The sequence below is a fragment of the Tamandua tetradactyla genome, chromosome 8 (assembly GCF_023851605.1).
Source record: "Tamandua tetradactyla isolate mTamTet1 chromosome 8, mTamTet1.pri, whole genome shotgun sequence".
Lineage (NCBI taxonomy): Eukaryota > Metazoa > Chordata > Mammalia > Pilosa > Myrmecophagidae > Tamandua > Tamandua tetradactyla.
Window position 1 is genome coordinate 69,689,113 of NC_135334.1, and position 19,933 is coordinate 69,709,045.

The 19,933-nt window shown below is 48.7% G+C and overlaps 1 protein-coding gene across 3 annotated transcripts in view; it reads right to left on the reverse strand.

The window, feature by feature from the left end:
* The window catches only part of DGAT2 (diacylglycerol O-acyltransferase 2), a 34,947-nt gene that overhangs the window by 4,999 nt on the left and 10,015 nt on the right, over window positions 1-19,933 (reverse strand). For all 3 annotated transcript variants that reach the window (XM_077113541.1, XM_077113542.1, XM_077113540.1), the window contains 5 exons: window positions 14,749-14,877; window positions 9,083-9,190; window positions 8,629-8,699; window positions 2,823-3,027; window positions 984-1,158 (listed from right to left, as the gene is read on the reverse strand). In XM_077113541.1, the coding sequence (XP_076969656.1) occupies window positions 984-1,158; window positions 2,823-3,027; window positions 8,629-8,699; window positions 9,083-9,190; window positions 14,749-14,877 (688 nt within the window). The remainder of the gene's footprint in view (window positions 1-983; window positions 1,159-2,822; window positions 3,028-8,628; window positions 8,700-9,082; window positions 9,191-14,748; window positions 14,878-19,933) is intronic.

Consider the following 19,933-nt stretch of genomic DNA (forward strand, 5'->3'; position numbering starts at 1 on the left):
GAGTTAAGCTTTTTTCAGCCCCATATTCTCCTCCATGTCACAGCCCTCGGCACACTGTACTGTCACTGTCTGTCCCTGTCCCCCACCCTCAGTGGAGTTCCCTGAAAGCAGGGACTGGGTCTGATTAGATTGTGTCTCCAGGTGTCCTCAGAACCTGAGGTAAGGTTCTGAGAAGACAGAAAGGAAGACTGCTGTCGCCCTGGCCATGCTCCAGGCTGGATGGGCCAGGATGGTATGGCTTAGTGCCATCTCTAAGTTGTCGTTATAGGCCACACCCTCTCCCACTCTGGCTTGTCATTGACAGGTCTACCATGCCGGGAGACCCTCCTGGGGTCTCCCAGGGCCCAGATATGGGAGAAAAACAGTGGACCTGGAGTCCAAAGAGTTCAACTCTACATCTTACAATGCGTCTCAGACCAGGTCACTTAGCCTCACTCAGTTTTCTCAAGTGGAAAATGGGGAATGTCATCACCGGCAGGATTGCTGGGGGATCAGAGGAGATGGCAGAGTGAAAGTACTTTGTAAAATGAAATGTGCTGACTGGGTGACTACACAAACTGAACATTTGCTTCTCCAGAAAGGGTGGCAGTGGTCCAAGCTGCCCAGCTCCTCTCTGCCTGCCCTCAGGGTCATCACTTCCAAGAAGCCTTCCCTGATGTTTCCAGCCAAATCATCTTCCTCTTGCTCTCCTAGGATCATTTTGTTTTCATGTGGTCAGTCTTTTTATAGACCCATTTTGACGCTTACCCACATAAGAGGCTGAATCTCAGCTGACCTGCAAAGGCCCAGAGGACATAGGCTGCATCTCTGCCCCAGACAGATATCCAGCTACAATTGGACACACTTGGCCCAAAGCTCACGGTCTGGGCTCCAAACTCCCCTCTCCTATAGGATGGTGAGATCCCTCTTATGCCTTTCCAGGGACCTAGCAAAGTGTGTGTGTGTTCGTTTATGTGTGTGTGTGTGTATAGGGAGGCACTTACCCATGGCGCAGGGCCAGTTTCACAAAGCCCTTGCGGTTGCGCAGGGTAACCGCATTCTTGCCAGGCATGGAGCTTAGGGACTCGGCTGCGCCCCCAACTACAATGATGATGGCATTGCCGCTCCCGTTCTTTGAAAGCAGGTAGTCTATGGTGTCCCGGTTGACAGGGCAGATGCCTGGGGGCAGGGGGTAGGGGTGACATACAGTCAGGACCACCCACTGTTGCACTCCCCACCTCCTGCACACAGTCCAGTGTAAAGCAGAAAGATTAGGTCCCAGACCTAATCCGGCCACTGAGATGTTGTACAGTTCTGGGTAAGTGATTCACTTTTCTGAGCCTCAGTTTACATATTTGTAGAATGGGAACAATGTTACGAGATTGTTTTGGGGATTCATTCACTTGGCAATACTCTCTAAAGTCCTAACTGTGTGCCAGGCTGATTAATCAGGCTGGTGGGGATGACAGAGAGGTGGGCAATGACACACCATGGACAATGATCAGGTTGTACAGCACAGGGGCTGAAGGTATCCAGAGAAGGGGGTCAGAGAAAGCTTCCTAAGATGTTATCCCAGTGGAGTCTTGAAGACAGAAGTGACACAGCATATATGAAAGGACTGGGCAAGGGAATGGCATATAAAAATTCCTCCACACATCTTCCCCCTTTCCTTCATTTATCTTGAGCAGGACCCTGAGAGGGAGGGTCATTAGCTCTGCTCTTGAGCCTTCTCCCTCTTCTCTGTTGCCAAGATCCTTCTCTCCTTCTTCTCTCTCACCCAGGGATACTGCCTAGCCCTCCAGAGGGAGGGTTCACAAGTCAAGAGAGGTGCCAACCGCGGTCTGAAGAGACCCATGAGCTAGTGCTATGGGCAGGGACCTTGGTTCCTAGGATCATGGGCAACTGCACTTTAGATGCCAGGATGGGTCAGGGCTGGGAACATCAGAGGCCCGGGTGGGGCACCAGGAAGCCTCAGGGAGGAACCTGGGCAAGGAAAACTGCCTGGAAAGTGGAGGGACACATAGGCCAAGAAAAACTGGTTAGAAAGGCTTAAGAAGAGAAGTAGTGCCAACATGGGCTCAGAGAGGCTTAAAATGCCAGATATTTTTACAGGTGAGAAAATAGCTCAGAAAGGGTAAGTGACTTGCCCAGTGTCATACAGCTAAGAAATGGCACAACCCAGGACTGTAAATGAAGTCTTCTTACATACAGGCAGAGACCAAGAATCAGGAAGGTAGAAACAGAAGAAAAGTTAGGCTGAGATGCAAGGGAGCCCAGGCTCAACTCTAGCTGCAGCAATACTGCCTTTCCATAACTAAGTTTGGCAGCCAGTGGCCAACCAAGCAGCCAGCAAGGTCATGATGGTAGAGGTAGAAGCCACCAGGTCTAACATCAGCTTCATCTCTTCTGCCTATGACCTTTATCTTTTGATTAAATCACTGCTCTACTTTCTTCCTGAGAAATGAATCCACCTTCACCAAACCACCAGAGACCACATGTCCAAAGCAGCTTCTCACAGTCTCTCATCATAGGATGATACCCAGTTGTCCTTTCCTTCTACCTGTCAAAAGCCTTTCCTAAATTCAGCCTTCAAAGCTGCTTGAAAAGTCTTCCCTCCAAGGCAGAATGAGTTCCTCTGTTCTACTGAGTCCCAAAGAACAATGCCCACATGCCTCTCCTGCTCAGTCCCGATCTGCCCGTGTCTGTGGCACATTATAGCTACAAGCACAGGGCCAGCCACAGGGCAATGGGGCACTGGTCCCCTGGCCAATCACCCTGCTTGGTGAAGGGGCTCACGCATTGACAGTGGAGCTCATCAGGGACAGGGAGAGGTGACTTCTCACCTCCAGACATCAGGTACTCCCTCAGCACAGGCATCCGGAAGTTGCCAGCCAGAGTGGCCAGGTAGGGCCTTATGCCGGGGAATTTCTTGCTCACTTCTGTGGCCTCTGTGCTGAAGTTGCAGAAGGCACCCAGGCCCATGATGCCATGGGGGTGGTATCCAAAGATATAGTTCCTGGTGGTCAGCAGGTTATGTGTCTTCACCAGCTGCCGAGAAAGCCTTTGGTTAGAGGAAAATAGCCAGGAGACAGGTACTGGGGCACACCTAATGGTAGGGAGGGACTGGATGTGCTGTGCTCCCTGGGACTGTGGGGGCTTGAGAGACTGGCATGACTCTCCATATTTGACCTTGGGCTCCCATCATGGGGGCCACAGTACCAGGTGCTTGGCAGTCCCCATTTGAACTGTGAGTCCCTGAGAAGAGAAGTAAGAAACCTTCTCCTTCATTCCCCTATTTCCCCAGTCAAATACACCAGGTCTCCTTATTTGACTCTGCTAGGCTCCTTCCTACCTTCCCTTCACCTAAGCCTCATAACAGCCTAAGTGATCGTTCTAAAACTCAAATCCAGTCCTCTATCACGCTCTAAAAGGTTGTCCAGCTTCCATCAGGGTAAAGTCAGGTCCCTTAGTTTGGTGATCAGGGCCTGGGCTGTAAGCTCTGCCCCTACTGTCAGTCTCCCTAGACTGGGAGCTTCTTGAAGGTAGGGTCTATCTGGCCCCTGCCCCCTGAGGGGTCATTCAGTGTCTGTTCACTGAATGAACTGAACTGACCAGCCCAGCACAGCTGACTGAATGGAAACTTCCTACCAGGCCAGGCTCAGCTCAGGTTCTGGGGCAGGAAGGAAAGGACAGGTCAAGCAACAAATGCCAGCGCCATGGGAATGGGGGAGGGAGGGGTGGGAAGGTTGGTGGCAGCAGCTGATGACCTGTGGTACTATTAGCAAAGCTGTCCCGGGATGCTCCAAAGAATGATTGGCTTCCTCGGGGCCCACCCCCTGCCCTGGGGCTGCCGGCTTAGAAGAAGGAATGGTGCAAAGTCTCCTAAACCCTGAGCCATGAGAGACACAGAGACTGAGATACCCACCTGGCACTACAAGGAACATGATGGGATGGAGGGTGCTGAGAGGGATGGAGAGTAATGGGATTTTTTTCATAAAACATCACTTGTCTGATTAAAAAGTAACAAATACCCAGAGAACACCTCCAACCAGAGAAATCACTCTGACACACTGAGGCTTTTGTTTTCCTACTCACATAAACACAGGCTTTTCTAAAAATCACAAAATTGAGAAAGGGTTGATAACATTTTACTATCATTTTCTATGAAATATATAACAGTCATTTTTCCTTATCAAAATTTATTGGTAACATGCCTTCTTACAGCTATACTACATGCAATAAAACTGAAATAAATCCTGATCAATGGACATTTAAAAAGCTTCCAAAATTTCCCTCTTAGAAGTAATGCTTCAATAAATACCTTATCTCTGTCCACATATCTGACTGTTTTCTTGGGACAAACTTTTAGAAATAGAATTCCTGTGTCAAAGGATATGAGCATTCTCGTATTTTCTGGCTGCCTGCCTCTGAAGGTGTGCTACTGGTAACACTACAGTGCCCACTTCCCTACGCGGATGCCAGCTGGAAGCAGCATTACTGGTTGGCAGAATAGCCAAGACCTAGGTTTTCCTGACTCCTGATTTGGGAACCTCAAGGCCAAGGGAAGGTGCTAGTGCATGGCCTTGGAAAACTGAAATCTACTTCACCTCTTCAGTAATAGATGAGCTTTGTAAGGTGGTTGTTCTGACGTTCTGCATCTTCTAAAGAGCAAGGGCGTCTACCAAGTTAGTTCTTAGTAAAGGATGAGTTTTGAAAAGTGCCTTGTGCCAGTTTCCATGGAACAGGAAGACACTGAGGTAAGAGCTGGGGCAGCCAGCACTGGATTGGAAACTTGCTCTTGAGCTGATGGCCAGGCTTGGGCCTGTCCTGACAACCAGAGCAAAGAATGGACAGGAAGAGTCCTGAAGATCTGGGCCACTCCTTTAATTGTAAGACAGAGACTCAGACTAGAGAAAGGAGTTGCTGCTTTCCCTGAGGAGGTTTCTGGACCAGGCCACACTGCTGGGTTTTTTCTGGCCCAGCAGGATGTGTATTTGTCACCTGAGGGGATTCTACCTGACTCTTTAAAGTATTCTCCCTCCCCCAAGTTTCTGTGTGATGGGACATTTGGCTAATTGAGGTGCCTTAAGGCTCAGTGCAGGTTAATGGCCCTTGGTGCAGTACAGATTTGATCTGTGCTCATGCCACACTCCCCTGCCTCCACAGCTGGACAGAGTGTCCATTCCACAGGAAAAAGGAAGGACACAGCTGATAATGGATCTCTTGACATACCTGGTTTTCATAACCCATGGCAAAGACTCAACCCAAGAGGCCGTCCAGGTTAGGCCTGGTGGCTGTTGTGAGCCTGGAACACATTCCTGGTAAGCCACTCCTCACACCCTCCCTTCCAGTCCATATAAGGTCAAACTGGTGGGGCTGGAAAGGTGCTCAGATAGGTTTGTCCCACCCTATACAGAGGAAGAAGCTTAGGTGGAGACTTGCCTAAGTTTACATAGCAGGGCATGGTGGACTGGAACTTGGGTCTTGGGGCTCCCTGTTTAGAGTTCATTCCAGGCTGACCCTATTAATTGGTCAGCAAGCTGGTTGATGGCGGTGAGAGAAGATCCAGTGTGAAAGCTGATGGCCTTCTATTTCCACATCCCTGCTGATCCCCCTGCCCCAGACACCCCAGATGCTCCAAGGCCTTGAGAAAGAGGAGGAACATTCCATCGGTAGCAAGGCCAGTGTGGGAACCAGGGCTGTCTGCTTTAGTAGCCCCTGCTACTGACTTGCTTTAGGACCTGGGATAGGCCCTTCTCTCTGGGTCTTAGTGTACTCGTCTGTGAACTGAGGCAGATGGACAGATAAGTGATTCTAAACTCAGAGAGTATTTACTGGTCTTCCTTGCAAACAGCCTGTCTATACCTCAAGAAGGAGTGACCCAGGAACTGCCCACTCCTCTTTCAGGTAGCAGGTGGTCTTGGCAGCTGCTGCTAATACATGCACTGCAATTCTGCCAGGGGAAGGGGTACTCTTTGGAGGCAAAGAGCAAAGAGCCTCACTGAGAAGGGAGAGGGGAGGGGTGAGGTGGGCTGGTGCAGCCAGAAATCCTCATTACACAATCACTGGCAAGAGGCCAGGAAAAGTGGGTGGGACAGGAGGACCATGCACAACCCCCAGAGCATCAGAGCTGCCTTAGAGTCAGGTCACCAAGGTCAAGCCCTCCCTGCACAAAAGGGGAGCCTGAGGCCCCAAGGGGGAGGGGCTTGGCCAAGATCACTAGAGGCAAGGACAGAGCCTAGCTTAGGCTTCCGCTTGAGACTCAGGACTCCAAGCTGGCATGGGTCCTGCTGCCCTGCAGGACCTCACAGAGCTAGCTCACACATGCCCTGGGGCTCCCAATTCCAACTAACTTCTTAGAACAGAGATATAATAAGGGACGTAGGATTTTGTTTTGGTTCTTCCAGAAGAGCAGAAATCACGTGGGGAAGGGGACCTGCCTGTCCCAGTTCTGACCAACCATCACAGGCCACCCTGTCCTGGGTGGAAGGGATTATTGGCTTCAAGGAGGCTTCCTGATGGCAAGGACACAGTGAGTCCTGGGAACACAGCAAGCACTGGCAGGGGCCTGGCCCCCAAAGGAAGGGCCTGTACAGAGAGAGCACTGTCCATAACCCCTCACACTCAACCAGAATTTGCCACTTTCTACATGGAATCAGTTCCATTTTGCAGAAGAAGAAAATGAGGCTTAGGGAGCTTGAGAAAGTTTCTTTCAGAGACACAGGCAGTAGGAATTCTGTGGGCAAGAAATGCAGGCCTGGGTTCAGGAAGCCTGGATTCTAATACTAATGCTTCCATGGACTTGCTGTGCAACCTAGACAAATCCTCTCCCCTTTTATGGACTCAGTTTCCTCACTTCCAAAATGAGAGGGTTGGGTCCTATGGTGCAATATCATCTGAGCAAGAACAGCCTTGAATTTTTTTGCAGAGAGATGGGATCAGGGAAAGAGAGGACTGGGAATCCTGACTCCATGAAGCAAGAAGTTCCACCCCTCATACTGCGTGCAGTGGAAGAATGCAGGCTCCCAGCTGCCTCCCTCAGGCAGCATGCCAGGTGTCGCGGTTGCTGACACATCAGCAAATGTACACCACCCTACACCACGCACAAAACGCTTCCATACTCACACGCTGCCTCCAAGTCTTCAGAACCAACCACCCTCTGCTGGGTTACCTCAGCAGCTAGGGTGTGCCAGGGCTGGGGTACTGGGCAAGCTGGCCAGACAGGTCTTTCCTCTTAGGGAAAATCCTTCAAGATTCTGCCAGAATTATCCACAATCCACCAGCACAGCCCACCTGCACGGGGACCACAGATGCCTCGACTTCACCACCCAGATTTCAGACCACAGGCAAAAGGCCAGATGGACACGAGATAGAAAACCAGACCAGGCCATCGTTTATCCCATCAGGACATTGAGGTCAGCCCAGAGAAGACCAGTGTGGAATCCCAGGGCAGCCAATGGTGGGGAAGTAAGGAAATTGAGAGAACAGCTGGTCTAAATTTGCTTCATATGGGGAGATCCTTACCCAGGGCCATATTGGGCCTTTCTGACTCCATTTCTAAGCCTGTGAGAAGCGTATTTCCCATAGCTCTACTGTGCAGGGAGGCTGTGGTAGGAAGAGTCTGGGCTTTGAGGCAGGACAACTGGAATTTCATCTCAACCCCTCACTAGCCTCATAGAGCTTTGCTATCCTCTTATCCTCAGTTTCCTCTTCTGTAAAAGGGAGAAAGTTAATGCCTGCCCTAAAAGTTGCTGGGAGGATTCCACATGGAAAGTTGTTGGCTCCTAATAGGCTCTCAGTAAATGGAGATCATCCTCCTTCATGCTGCCTCCTCACCATCTCCCATAATCCAGTCTGATTTTCAAACTCATGTGCTTGGTTTCCCTGCCTCTTCAGTGCTATATTATCCTTTAAGGTGGAGGTCTAGGAGCACCTCTTCCAGAAGCCTTCCCCAACGACTTCAGCAGTGAGGTTCTCGCCCTTCTTTCACTGCACATCAAACTGCCTGGGCCCCTATTCCATGGCTAGCAACCCATTCAGTGACTGGCTGAGAGGGGCTATTTATGTGAGACTTTTGCAAGCTCAGAAAACTCTCCACCCCTACTGCTTTAAGTTCTCCCTGGCTCAGGCCAGATGAACTTGGACTACCTTAGTTTTGTACTTGATAAGTCACCGCCATATTAAATTATGTCCGTAATATTTGGCAGAACACAGAGTGGCTATTATACCTGCTCCTTACACCACTCAGGATCTCAGTGTGTAAAACATTTTTAGACCCAAATGCTAGAAAACGTCTTGTTTCCCCAAGGAATCAGCAAGCTTCTTCCTTCCCTAAACCAAGAAGCAGACCTCTGATCATGTTTCCCTTTTTGCCCTGCCTGCCAGGAAGTTCAACCACAGCAAATTTGTTGACTCTTAGCTCTGAAATACTAGTATACTTCTCCCCCCAAGTCTTGATTTTATCTCTACATTTTATGTCTCATTATATGCATCCTAAGTTGTCTGCATAATGGGGCAGAGCAAGAACAGACATTCACGGTGGGAGACACCACATGGTTCAACCAGGCATGTGTGTTCACTGTGGACAAACAGGTTAAGGCCTGAATTTGGATTTCCCAGCATCCCAAGATACATCCCACAAGGCTTTACCTGGATGGGAAAGTAGTCTCGAAAGTAGCGCCACACAGCCCAGTTTCGGACCCATTGTGACCTCCTGCCACCTTCCAAGGAACAAAAGACAGTGTTGTAAAGGTGTTGGGTGGGGGTGAGAGATTTGGGCAAGGTGAACAAGACAGACTTGCTAAAAATTGCTATAAGGACCCACAAGAAATTGGGAATATGGAATTTCAGTTTGAAGCTCTGAGGTCAGTGACTATTTCCCCATGCTGCACCTGCCCACCTTCCCACCGGGTCCTGTTTCCCAATTCCTCTCTCGTGTTAGGCACACCCTTGATTGAGTTGGAACTCCTAAGAGGGCCAAGATGGTGCCTCCCAAATCACACCTGTAGGTTTTAAGTAAAAAGGGTCAGCCCCCATGATGAGGAGCTTCAGCCTGCACATGAGGAGACAGTCCCAGGATGTGTAAGGATACCTGTGCACTTACCTTTCTTGGGTGTGTTCCAGTCAAACACCAGCCAGGTGAAGTAGAGCACGGCAATGAGCCAGCAGTCGGTACAGAATGTGTACATGAGGATGACACTGCAGGCCACTCCTGTGGGGATATGGATGGCCACAGGTCAGGCTCTGTCCCTCCCTAGCCGGGCCTCAGTCTCCATGGTGGGCAGTGGAAGTCTGAGGTCCTGAACTGAGACTCACTGAGTGACTGAGTGAGCATTCACTGTGGCACAGCCAAGACAGAGGTGGTCTGAGACCACATCGTGTGAGAAGTGGCCGGGGAATGTTCAGCCTGGACAGCAGCAGGCTTAAGGGGACAGAGGCCTTATCTCCCAGGCTCAGATCGTCTGTCTTGGTGTTGAAGGGCACATGGGCTCCATATTGCCTGGGCAGTAGTGCTAGAGGAGGCGCACTTCCCTGGGAAGCTGTTCTTAGGGCTGTTCTTTCTGTCCTTTCCTTGCACATTCCACCTGACCCCAGGGCCCAGTACAGGGTTACTATGGGAAAGGGAAGGGAATGCCTACTGAGCGCCACTACATGTCAGGACTTGGGCTGAGCTGCTGTTTCAAATGTAAGGGAGGGTGATTTTTACCCTATTTTAGGGATGACAACACAGGCTCAACAGGGAGGTAACTTGCCTAAGGGCAGTGGCAGAGACAGGATTCAAATCTAGGTCTCACTCTAAAGGCCATACGCTATGCATGAGGCTTTAGAAGTCTGCCAAAAATTATAAGCCCAGACTGTCACTGGAGGGACCTGAGAGAGGTTACTCCTGCCAGCCCCTCATCTAATATAACAGAGTGTCAGGCAGTCCCATGCCAAAGGAGCTTCTACCTGGGCTCAAAGGGAGATGGACAGGGCCCACCGGCTTCCCTGTCCTCAAAAATCCTAATAGGGCTGCCCTGGGGGCCAGCTTCCATCTGGTCAATCTGTTCTGGGCCTGCCAGCCACATGGCTGAGTAACTTGGCACAGAAGGAAAGCCAATGCCAAGCCTGGTTTATCTCGTGACTCACTTTTCTCCTTATAATTTTTAACCAGATTTCAAGGCATGATTCAGGTCTTATCTCTTTAAGAAGTGTTTCCCAATAATCATATTATCTCACATGAATTTCCCACCTCAGAACTTCCCACACTAGGGAGGCCACATCTTCTTTGCTGCCTAGTACCCAGCAAAGGGCCAGGGAAGGCAGCAGGTGCTCACACTTGGTAGCAGCATGGCCTCATTCCAGCACCCTCTCCGCTGTCCAGGGAGGAAAGCCAACCCCAGCTGTGTGCATATCCTGTGCTGGGTATTGAGCTGGTCATGTGTGCTCCAGGGCCACGTGACTCTGGAGCTCATACTCTCTTCTTCCTGGCATGCTGAGCCTCCTCTAGTATTCTGAGGGAGAGGGTAGGGACAGACACAGACTCGCCAAGAACCGAAGAGTTCTTGAAGGGCAGGCAAATGGTGGCCTCCTGTTCTCTCCAATCTAGTCTATTCTAGACTCTCAGGCCAACCTCTCCCCAAGACAGCTAAAAACAGGGCACAGCTACCTCGGGAAGGGCAGTGAACATACAGTGACCAGGCACCCAGTTTTTCAGACCAGCTTAGGTCCACGACATCACAGATGGGAAGTTCTTTAGAGAAACATTTAGACCCTAGGAGACCCTGTTAAAGGCAAATTCTTAAGTATTTGAGACAGCTTGGTGAATGACTGTCTAAGATAAGGCCACTTACATAGCCACTCACACTGTTTTAGCACTTTACCTCTGGTCTCTTTTCTTAGGCCTGGAAAAAGTATTTAAGCTCCTTTAGAGGATGGGCAGTTGCTCCATGTGGGCCTGGGCAGGGTTAGTGGGATTTAGGCAAGGGTCTGAGCAGCATGGAAACACAGCTGCCAGCAAACCTCTAATTTTCCTGAGAGGTAGAGGGGGCTTCACCCCAGGCTTACAGCTGGCTTCTGGTCCACCTGCGAAGGAGAGAATGCTACCCACCATCCTTACTCTGGTGCTAAGGCAGCACAGGCAAAGAAGAAGAGAATTGACTGGGAGTCCAGAGACTGAACTCTAGTCTTGGGCTTTCTTAGCTGGGGGCCCCACTCTCCCCAACCCATGCATCCCCAGCCCCTCTTTACAGCATTCATCATCTGTCTCATCATTATCTGCCTCCCCCATTAGCCTCCCTCTGGCAGAGAGCCCTTCAGCCCAATGAGCTCTTTCGGTTCTGGAACCAGGTCAGATTAGTCTCTCTAGCCCAGCAAAAGAATGATCTTCCTCTCTCAAAGCCTAATCATTGCCCTCTGAAGGATGGGCCAGTTGCCCCTGCTCCACAATCTAGATTGCGGGGCTGCAGGAGGAACCAATGCCACAGGGTCAATGAGATGTAAACAGTGTGCTTAAAACACACTACTTGTTCCATATGTGGCAGGCTCCGGACTACATACCCCCCACACTGTGGCAGCAAAGAAGCTCATGACACATAACCCCAAGGCCTGTGGTGCAGGCAGCCTGTGGATACTCAGTGGCAAGGAAGGCAGCACCATGGCCTGGAAAGGAGTGCAGAGTGTATGCCATTTGAAGTTATTATGTACCCCAGAAAAGCCATGTTCTTTAATCCTCATTCAGTATTGCTGAGTGGGATCTTTTTTATTGTTTCCATGGAGATGGGATTCACCTAATTGTGGGTGATAACTTTTGATTAGATGGTTTCCACAGAGATGTATCTCTACCTATTCAAGGTGGCTTGCTTACTGGAGTCATTTAAGAGGGAACCATTGTGGAAAAATTTTTAGAGCCACTAGAACTGATACAGCCTGGGGGAAGCCACTGAAGGTTCCTGAAGAGGAAGCTAATATACAGTTGCCATGTGCCTTTTCAGCTGAAAGAGAAACCCAAAACATCATTGGCCTTCTTGAACCAAGTATCTTTCCCTGGATGCCTAATTTGGACATTTTTATGGCCTCAGAACTGTAAACGTACAACTTAATAAATTACCCTTCCTAAAAGCTGTTTCATTTCAGGTATATCACATTCCAGCAGCCTGCAAACTAGAATACTCTGGGACCAAGCAAACCTGGAGCCTTGACTCTGCCCCTTACTTGGCCATGACCTATTCCTGAGTCTCAACTCCCTTAAAGAATCATGGGAAAACTAAATGAGATAATGTTTGCAGAGTGCTTAACCCAGAGCCTGGTATACAGTAAGTGTCCAATATGGAGATCACTGGACTTGGATGGGGGGGCCATGACATCTTTTTTTCACCTTTTTATGGAAAATGTGAAGCATTTCCTTTGCTTATGAATGTAAGTAACCAACCATGGTGTGTCAGTAATACCTGTTGACCGTGACACTAACAGAAAACAAAGGTATTTTCATACCACATTAGAGTGATAAGAGTTATCTTGAAATATCATTTATTCTCATGACTTTTAAATCATAGTAATTGCTATACTTGCTGCTAGATCTTTTTATTTAATGCAATAAAAAAGTATATATGCTACTATATGTCAGTTTGGTTTTTTAATGTATGGTTATTTATATTTCAATATCACTGGTTTCCTGTGAAATCCAATGCCATTTATACTATACATTTTAAGACACTGAGAAAGGGTTCATAGCCTTCAGATTACCAGAGGGGGTCCATGACATGGAAATAGAGAAAAACTTCTGGTCCAGAGGGAAGGCAATGGGGCCACAGTAGCCTTGCAACCCCAGGCAAGCCTCAGCCAGTGGGTTTGGGTGGCAGCAGGAAAGAGTGGCTGGGGCTGGCTGCTCAGTGCAATAATTTGCAGTAGACGAGCAGACCTGCTCATCCACCAGGACTCGTTCTTACCAATGGCGGCATTAGGAAGAGGCTGGGCTAGTTTTAGAGCTGTGTTTGGTCATGATCAATTGGTAACCTATATCCTGGAGCCAAGCCCCATTGCATGCTGTGTGGGCTGGGGTTCTACCAGCTTCTTGGTTCCTCACCAGCCAAGCCCTGACCCATTAAGATAGGAATGGTGGTGGCTTTTGGGTGCAACTGGAGATTAAGGGAGATGGTGTATCAGATTAGAGAGGTGTCTGGGAGGCTGAAGTCCCTGGGTTCTTGTTCTGGCCCCATTATCTCCTTATGTGACCTGGTGCAAGGCTCTGCCCCAGCTGGACCCCTGCTCCCTTTCCGTACAAGGAGGGAGTTACACTGTGCTCTCTGTAACAGTATTTTAATAAGGGGCCAAATACAGGCCAAGTCGGGGATTTGCACTCTGTAGGAGTAAGTTTAATTTGCTCTGTTCCCCAGACCTGTATGTGTTTCTGTATTGTTTTGAGGCCATATATCTCTGTACGAATTTGAGGACAGCTATGGCCCTTCTCACCAGAAAAAAAAAATGTATATATATTCTCACACATAATTTTGTATCTAATTTTAGGGGGTTATGGACTTTTCCTTAAAGCCCACTCTTGGGCCTAAAGGTAAAGACTAGTTTTTTCAGACCAGGGCCACTAATCCTAGGCTCCCTGGTGAGGTTCATGCCCTGGGCTTCTGCTCGAATGCCAGCTCTGTCATTTAATGCGCTTCACAGTCTCAAAGTCACTGAATCTCTGACAGATTCCATTTCTATACCTCTGAAGTGGAGACTCAAAGAAAGACACATATAATGCCTGGCATATTGTGGGGGCTCAAAATAGCACCACTGTACCCAGGGAAGGGCAGCAGGGAAATGCCTTGCAGGTGTGGTATCAGAGCACCCCATTCTTACTGGAAGCTCAGCACTGACAATCTGCCAGCAGCCTGGACAATCCTGAAGAGTGGGTGGCTCAAAGGGACTCGCTTACAGGCTCTGGAATGTACTGTATGATGCTTTGCATCAGGTTTGTCTGCCCTGATGTGCTGCGGAAGCTACTTTTTACGTTGAGGACACAGCTGACCATGAGAGGGAGAAGGGGCTTCTAGAAGAGTAAAGGGTAGCCTAGGCATGTTCCATTCTCTCTCCCCAGACTATCCACAACGGCCTGGATAGCCACCAGGAAGTAAGAGCACCACCCCCAGGCAAAAGGAGCAACCCTAGCACTGAGATGGGAGGTGTTGAGACAGAAAGGAGCCAGCATTAAATGGGCCAACAGACGCAGTTGGGGAATGTGGCCAGTAGAGAGTGGGGAGAACTGGGGGTGGAGTGCTAGGTTCTCTCATTCCTTACTTCTAATCCCCATAAAAGCCAGGTGGGCAGCATTTCCCTTACATTTTAAATCAGGAAACTAACAGAGAGCTCAAGTAAAATGTGGAAAGTCACAGAGGTTGTTTGTGTAGAGCCATAACTTAAACCCAGAAGCACACCACCCTAAAGCAAAGCAACAGATTTGCTGGAAAATGTTTATTAGTAGGCAGGTTACACTGTGAGAAAAGCACAGACTTTGGGGTCGTACAGACCTAGAATCAAATGTGACTGACTTTGGGCAAGATACCTACCTTCTCTGAGACTTGGGTTCCCCATCTGTAAAATGGGAACCATACCACCAGCTCCCACTGAATCTCCCTGAGGTTTTATATAAGCCTAGACACACAAAAGGTGACCTGGGACACAAAAGGTGGTAAGTGGGAGGATGTCCTTGGGGGCTGTTTGTGGCTCCTGCTCTAACTTCTGTTGGGAAGGTGGCCCCTGTCTGCCTGCTCACCCACCATCTGAGCCCCAACTTACCCAGCACGAGGAAAGACAGGACCCATTGCAGCACTGAGATAATCTGTAGCTGCTTCTCCACCTTGGACCTATTGAGCCAGGTGATAGAGAAGAGGTCCTGGAGGGCCGAGAGGATACTGGAGCCAGTGCCTGCAGTAGAGGGGAGATGTCAGCCTGCTGCCATGCTTCCCTAGAGTCTCAGAGTCCCACCCACAACCCACCTCCTGCATGTACCTTCCTACAGGTGAGAAGAGCATGAGACAGAGAATTAGAAAGACCTGGGTTCAAAGTATGACCCTGTTACCCAAAAGCTTTGTAACTCAGGCCTGTTCACAATACTTCCCTGTGCCCCCATTCCTTTATGAACACAATGGGAATGGAACCCACCCCCTCATAGGGTCGTTTTGAAAACCAAATGAGGTATCTAAAGAGGCTAGTTCAGGGGCTGGGCTTTGGGAAGGATTTCCATAATTGCCCATTCTCTTCCCTCCCCCTGCCCCAAACTACTGTCCCTATCCTTTATCTGGATCTAGTACAAATATTTAATCTTTGCTATCTGTCTGTAAGGCCAAGGACACAGGTTCAACATCCAATTTGCAATGTTTTTTCTCCAAATGTACTTTGAGCACCCCCAATCCCCGCCCACCTTACACCCAGGCCTGACACCCCAGCCTCAGGCAGCTGAGCTCTCTTACCTTCCACCCTACACTGCCAATCCCACCACTACCAGAAACGAACACTGATCCCGGATCTTCACAGAGTATGATACTATTGGCTTCATCTAAGTGTCTAAGCTTGGGGTCCAGAGAGGAGTCAGGTGGGACCCTTTGTTTTCCCCATAAAGAAACTACTGGTGAGTAATCTGTGGGTAGCCTGCAGGACACTGAGCATTGTAATTATGTTCACTACCAAGCGAGGGCCACGCCGGGGGATTAGAACAAGATGTGCCCACTTAATTGGCTCTGCGACTGTATTCCAGGATGATGTTCTGGATTCCAGCAGCTAATGGGCAGTGGGGCCAGGAAGCCCACTAATTCTGGGAGAAGCAGCACTGGGAAAGAGATGGGAGAAGTTCCTAATGGATTTTCCATTCACTGGAGCAGCTAGACCAAAGAAGTGGGCCACTTCAACCTCTACTGAGCTCCAAATACATGCCCTTTACTCAACACATTCTCACTGGGCACCAATTGTGTGTTGGTCAAAGACTCCTTCACATACTTTTTTGTGTAAGGTTCATGGTACAGATGAGTTAGCCCAAATATTGCCCTGAGGGTCTCATGACCTTTTACCCTGGGCCACATGCTGGGAGCAGGAAGGAAGAGGGGTTTAGGGGGCTTACACTCAAAATTTTGCATTTCTTCAAAACCTGTAGAACAGCAAATTCCTAGAAGAGTTTATAAAGGTGCAGACCCCAACTCAGCTGAAAGTTAACAATTTGCTTTGGCTTTTAGGAGGAACACAGGAAATACTAGGCTTCAAGATGAACATACCAGCCCTGACCCCTTTATCCCAACCTGATGGATCAGAGGGAAGGGGCTTGGTATAGCAAGAAGACTCAGACCCTGTTCAAACGTTGGATCCATTCACTATATGAACTCAGGCAAGTCCATGAGGACTCACTGCCATATCTCAGTGCATTGCAAAGAGTAGGTACTCAGTAGCATTTAATAATCCACACGTGTAACTGAGGTGGATTTGGCAGTATGCTAACTTAGAGAAGCAGAGTGGCTGAGCCACAGAGTCTTTCCAGAGGCTTGGCTGATAATTGCTCTATCATCTGCAAACCCCAAACCCATTCTGGAACCCTCTGGGGTCATCCAGTGTAGCCTAACTGAACAGTCAGGAAAAGTGATGTCCAGAGAGGTACAAAGCTGGAACTGCAGAACCCACAATTCCTGCCTGCTACTCTCCCACACAGCTGTCCAGTACAAAATGCTCTGCCAATGAGACCCAAAAGTTCCAAGGATGGGCCGTGCATAGGGCCTGGTAAACCTGTCCAGGGGGGAGGAGTCTGGATGAAAGGGCATATGTGTGCATATGGGGGAGAGAAGTGAAGCTCCAGTACAGGCTTGAACCCCAGATCCAAAAGGAGGCTGTCAAGTCAGCCTCCAGCAGCCAAGGGATTGAGTAAAGCAGGAAATGTAGCTACTAGAGGATAGGCTAAAGGCTATGCAAGTCCCTGCTCTGGGTCTGGGGCAGGCTGGGACCTGGCTGGAGAGAAGACAGAATGTACTCTAGCACCTTCTTACTCAAAAGTGAGGTTTGGAAATGGCAGGTCAGCATTACTTGGGAGCTAGAAATACAGCATTTTAGACCCCAGCCTGAATCAGAATCTCCATTTTAATAAGATCCTCAGGTGATTAAAATTTGAGAAACACTACTATAAGAGCCTCAATTCAAAGTTTCAGGTAGGGCAGATTTGGGGGTGGACGAAAGCTGAGGGTCATTGTCCCCCTCTGGGCATGAACAACGGGAAATGGAGCGAAGCTGGCCTGATAGCACTCAGATATCTTCTCATGACCAACTGCTTCCCAGGGCAGACGAACCCAAGGCCAACAGCTTGAGGTGTGCTTAAGGAAAGGATTTCCTGGGAGTCATCTTGTCCAGCCCCACCTTTGTGTCAGGGCCAAATAACTATGGCTTATGGGAGCTCTCCTGCTTGGGGTGAAGAAGATAGAAACTCCATACTGGTGACGTATTCCCAAATGAAACAACCAAAAGATCTAAAAATTATTTCTCAGACCTAACCCAAATCCCTTTGCAAGTTCTCTTAGAAGGTCCGAGTGTAAGAAACTCTTACCCCATTATACAGACCAGACCCTCAAAAGTCCCACAGCAGTTAGGAGTATAAGCTGCAAAAGCTATACAATCTTTTTTTTTACAATTCTATAATTTTGTCAAAATAAGTAGATTGTTGGTGTGGTGTATAATTAAAATTGTATACAAACAATATATTATTATAATAATATATTATTATAAAATGTATTAATGAATGTAGTAATATATAAATGAACATATTACTGTTTGAGAATTCCTATATGAAAAAAGCATTATTGCAGCATTTTCATTCATTTTATGAAATGTTAAAAAAACATTGTGAATTAATTTTATGGCAGCAATGACCCTTCTTTACATTTGGCAGTGTTTTCTAGAATTCCAAAATCTTGTCTTGGGCTCCAAGTAAATTGCCTGAAAGCAGATTGGTCAAAAACAAATATTTCCACACATCGGATTGTGAATTAATAAAATTTGTGCAAACTGGATGATACATATATTACAAATTTGCATGTATTTTAAAGTGAAAAGATATACATAATGTAGGACTATCAACAGGAGATCATGATATTCTGCACACTTTGATTAAAGTAGTTTAACAAGCAATTTAATGGCTTCACAGACAAATTAATTCCTATTAAAAATGATCAATGCATACATAAGAAAATAAGATTTAAAAAGCCCCAAAGCAAGTCAGGCCAAAGCCCAGGTTCTTCCTGCAATGTATACTTGCATATTTTGTTCTCATCCTGCCTTGTTCAGCTGCAAATACTACCCCACAGGCCTGCTCCGCCAACAAAGTGGGAAATGCTCACAAATTCCACTGAGGATTAAGGACAGGTGTTTCTGTGGGAATGCGAGTAAAGGGCTGCCTAAAAGAGGGAGGGCGGGGGTGAGAGCTGCAATTCCACAGTCTTCAGGTCCAGGCCCACTTGGTTAACTCCTGGCTAGACAATTCCAACCTCGCTGACTGGCCACAGAGCCCAGCCTGGGAGTTGGCCTGATCCTGGCCGCTGAATGCCAAGCCCTCCATGGAAGCCCCCTATGAATCTAGGAAACATTAGATATTGCTGCTCCTTCTGCCTAGAAGGCTCCTTCCTCCCTTGCCTACCTGATAACCCCTAACAATGAGATAAGGCAGCTTGCCCTTCAGACTAGTTAGGGCAGCACATCTTCCAGGCAGCCTTTCCTGGGCCACTCCCTCTGGGCTCTCACTGCCCTTCACTTTGTACTAACTGCTGATTATAAGTCCATCTCCCACCAGATGGGAGACCTAGGAGGACTGGCCTCAGTCTGATCCATGTTTGAGTCCTGAGTGCCTGGTCCAGAGTGGGCACTCATAAAGGACTACTGAGCCAAAGAAAGAGCAGGTCTCGGCTCTAGCCATTCCTTGGGCTCCTGGCTCCCTCCCTGTAGGGCTGGATGGCAGATAAGTTTCCCAAGAAGCCTACAAAACTTTGGGGCCTCCAGGACACCTCTAGGCACTCTGACTCCTCAACAGTCCTGCAAGATTGGCAATTTCAACCCCATTTTGATATGATATGATGATAAAAGTCCAGAGAAGTGGCATGGCCAAGGTGACTTGAGTCTCTATTGATAGAGAGTGGCAGAGCTGGATTCAATCCAGGCCCAACTTCCAGGCCCGTGCACTGTACCTATGCTGCAGGATCTCCTTTCCTTTTTCCCACAGTAACGCTGTGGGAGGGTGGCAGGGGATGGGGGAATAGGAATGATCTGTTTTCCTACAGGGGGCAGATCAGGAGGAGACATCTTGCATAGCAACTAAAGTGGCAGCAGGTCTTAGATTTCAGGTGCAGCTCTGCCTCTGACTCCCATGTAACCTTGGCAAAGATACTTCACTCTCTGGGTTCCAGTTCCCCCATCTATAAAACCGGGAAGGTGGATGAACTCTATGATCTCCTTGCGGCTCTGACTGTGATGTCTACCATCCTGAGGATTTCTGGCCAGGTATTTGGGACCTAAGGGGCTCGCTGCCTTCCAGTAGCCCTGATGCAGTTGCCCAGGCAGATGGGAACCAGAAAGTTCAGTTGGGCACTACCAAGTTACTGCCAGCCCTCACCACCCAGCTGTTAATGCTTCTTCTGCCCCAGCTATGGTTAGGAGGGGTCCAGCAGAGGCTAGTGTGGATGCCAACACGGCAATCAGATGCCACCACTGCTTCTACTATACACTGAGCCTGAATGTCCCCAATTCCAGGGTGGGGCCAGCAGGGTGCCTCAGTATCTAGTTAAGTCCCAGCTCAAATCTGTTCATCACTACCCCTCCAGTCTCTCAGCATACCTGCCCTCCCTCTACTCACTCTCACAGCACAAACTGCACTGAATCATCTTGATTTACTTGTCCATCCCTCTTTGCTAGTGACTCCTGGTTGCCAAGACTGGTACCTGATTCATCTGGTGTGTCCAGAGTC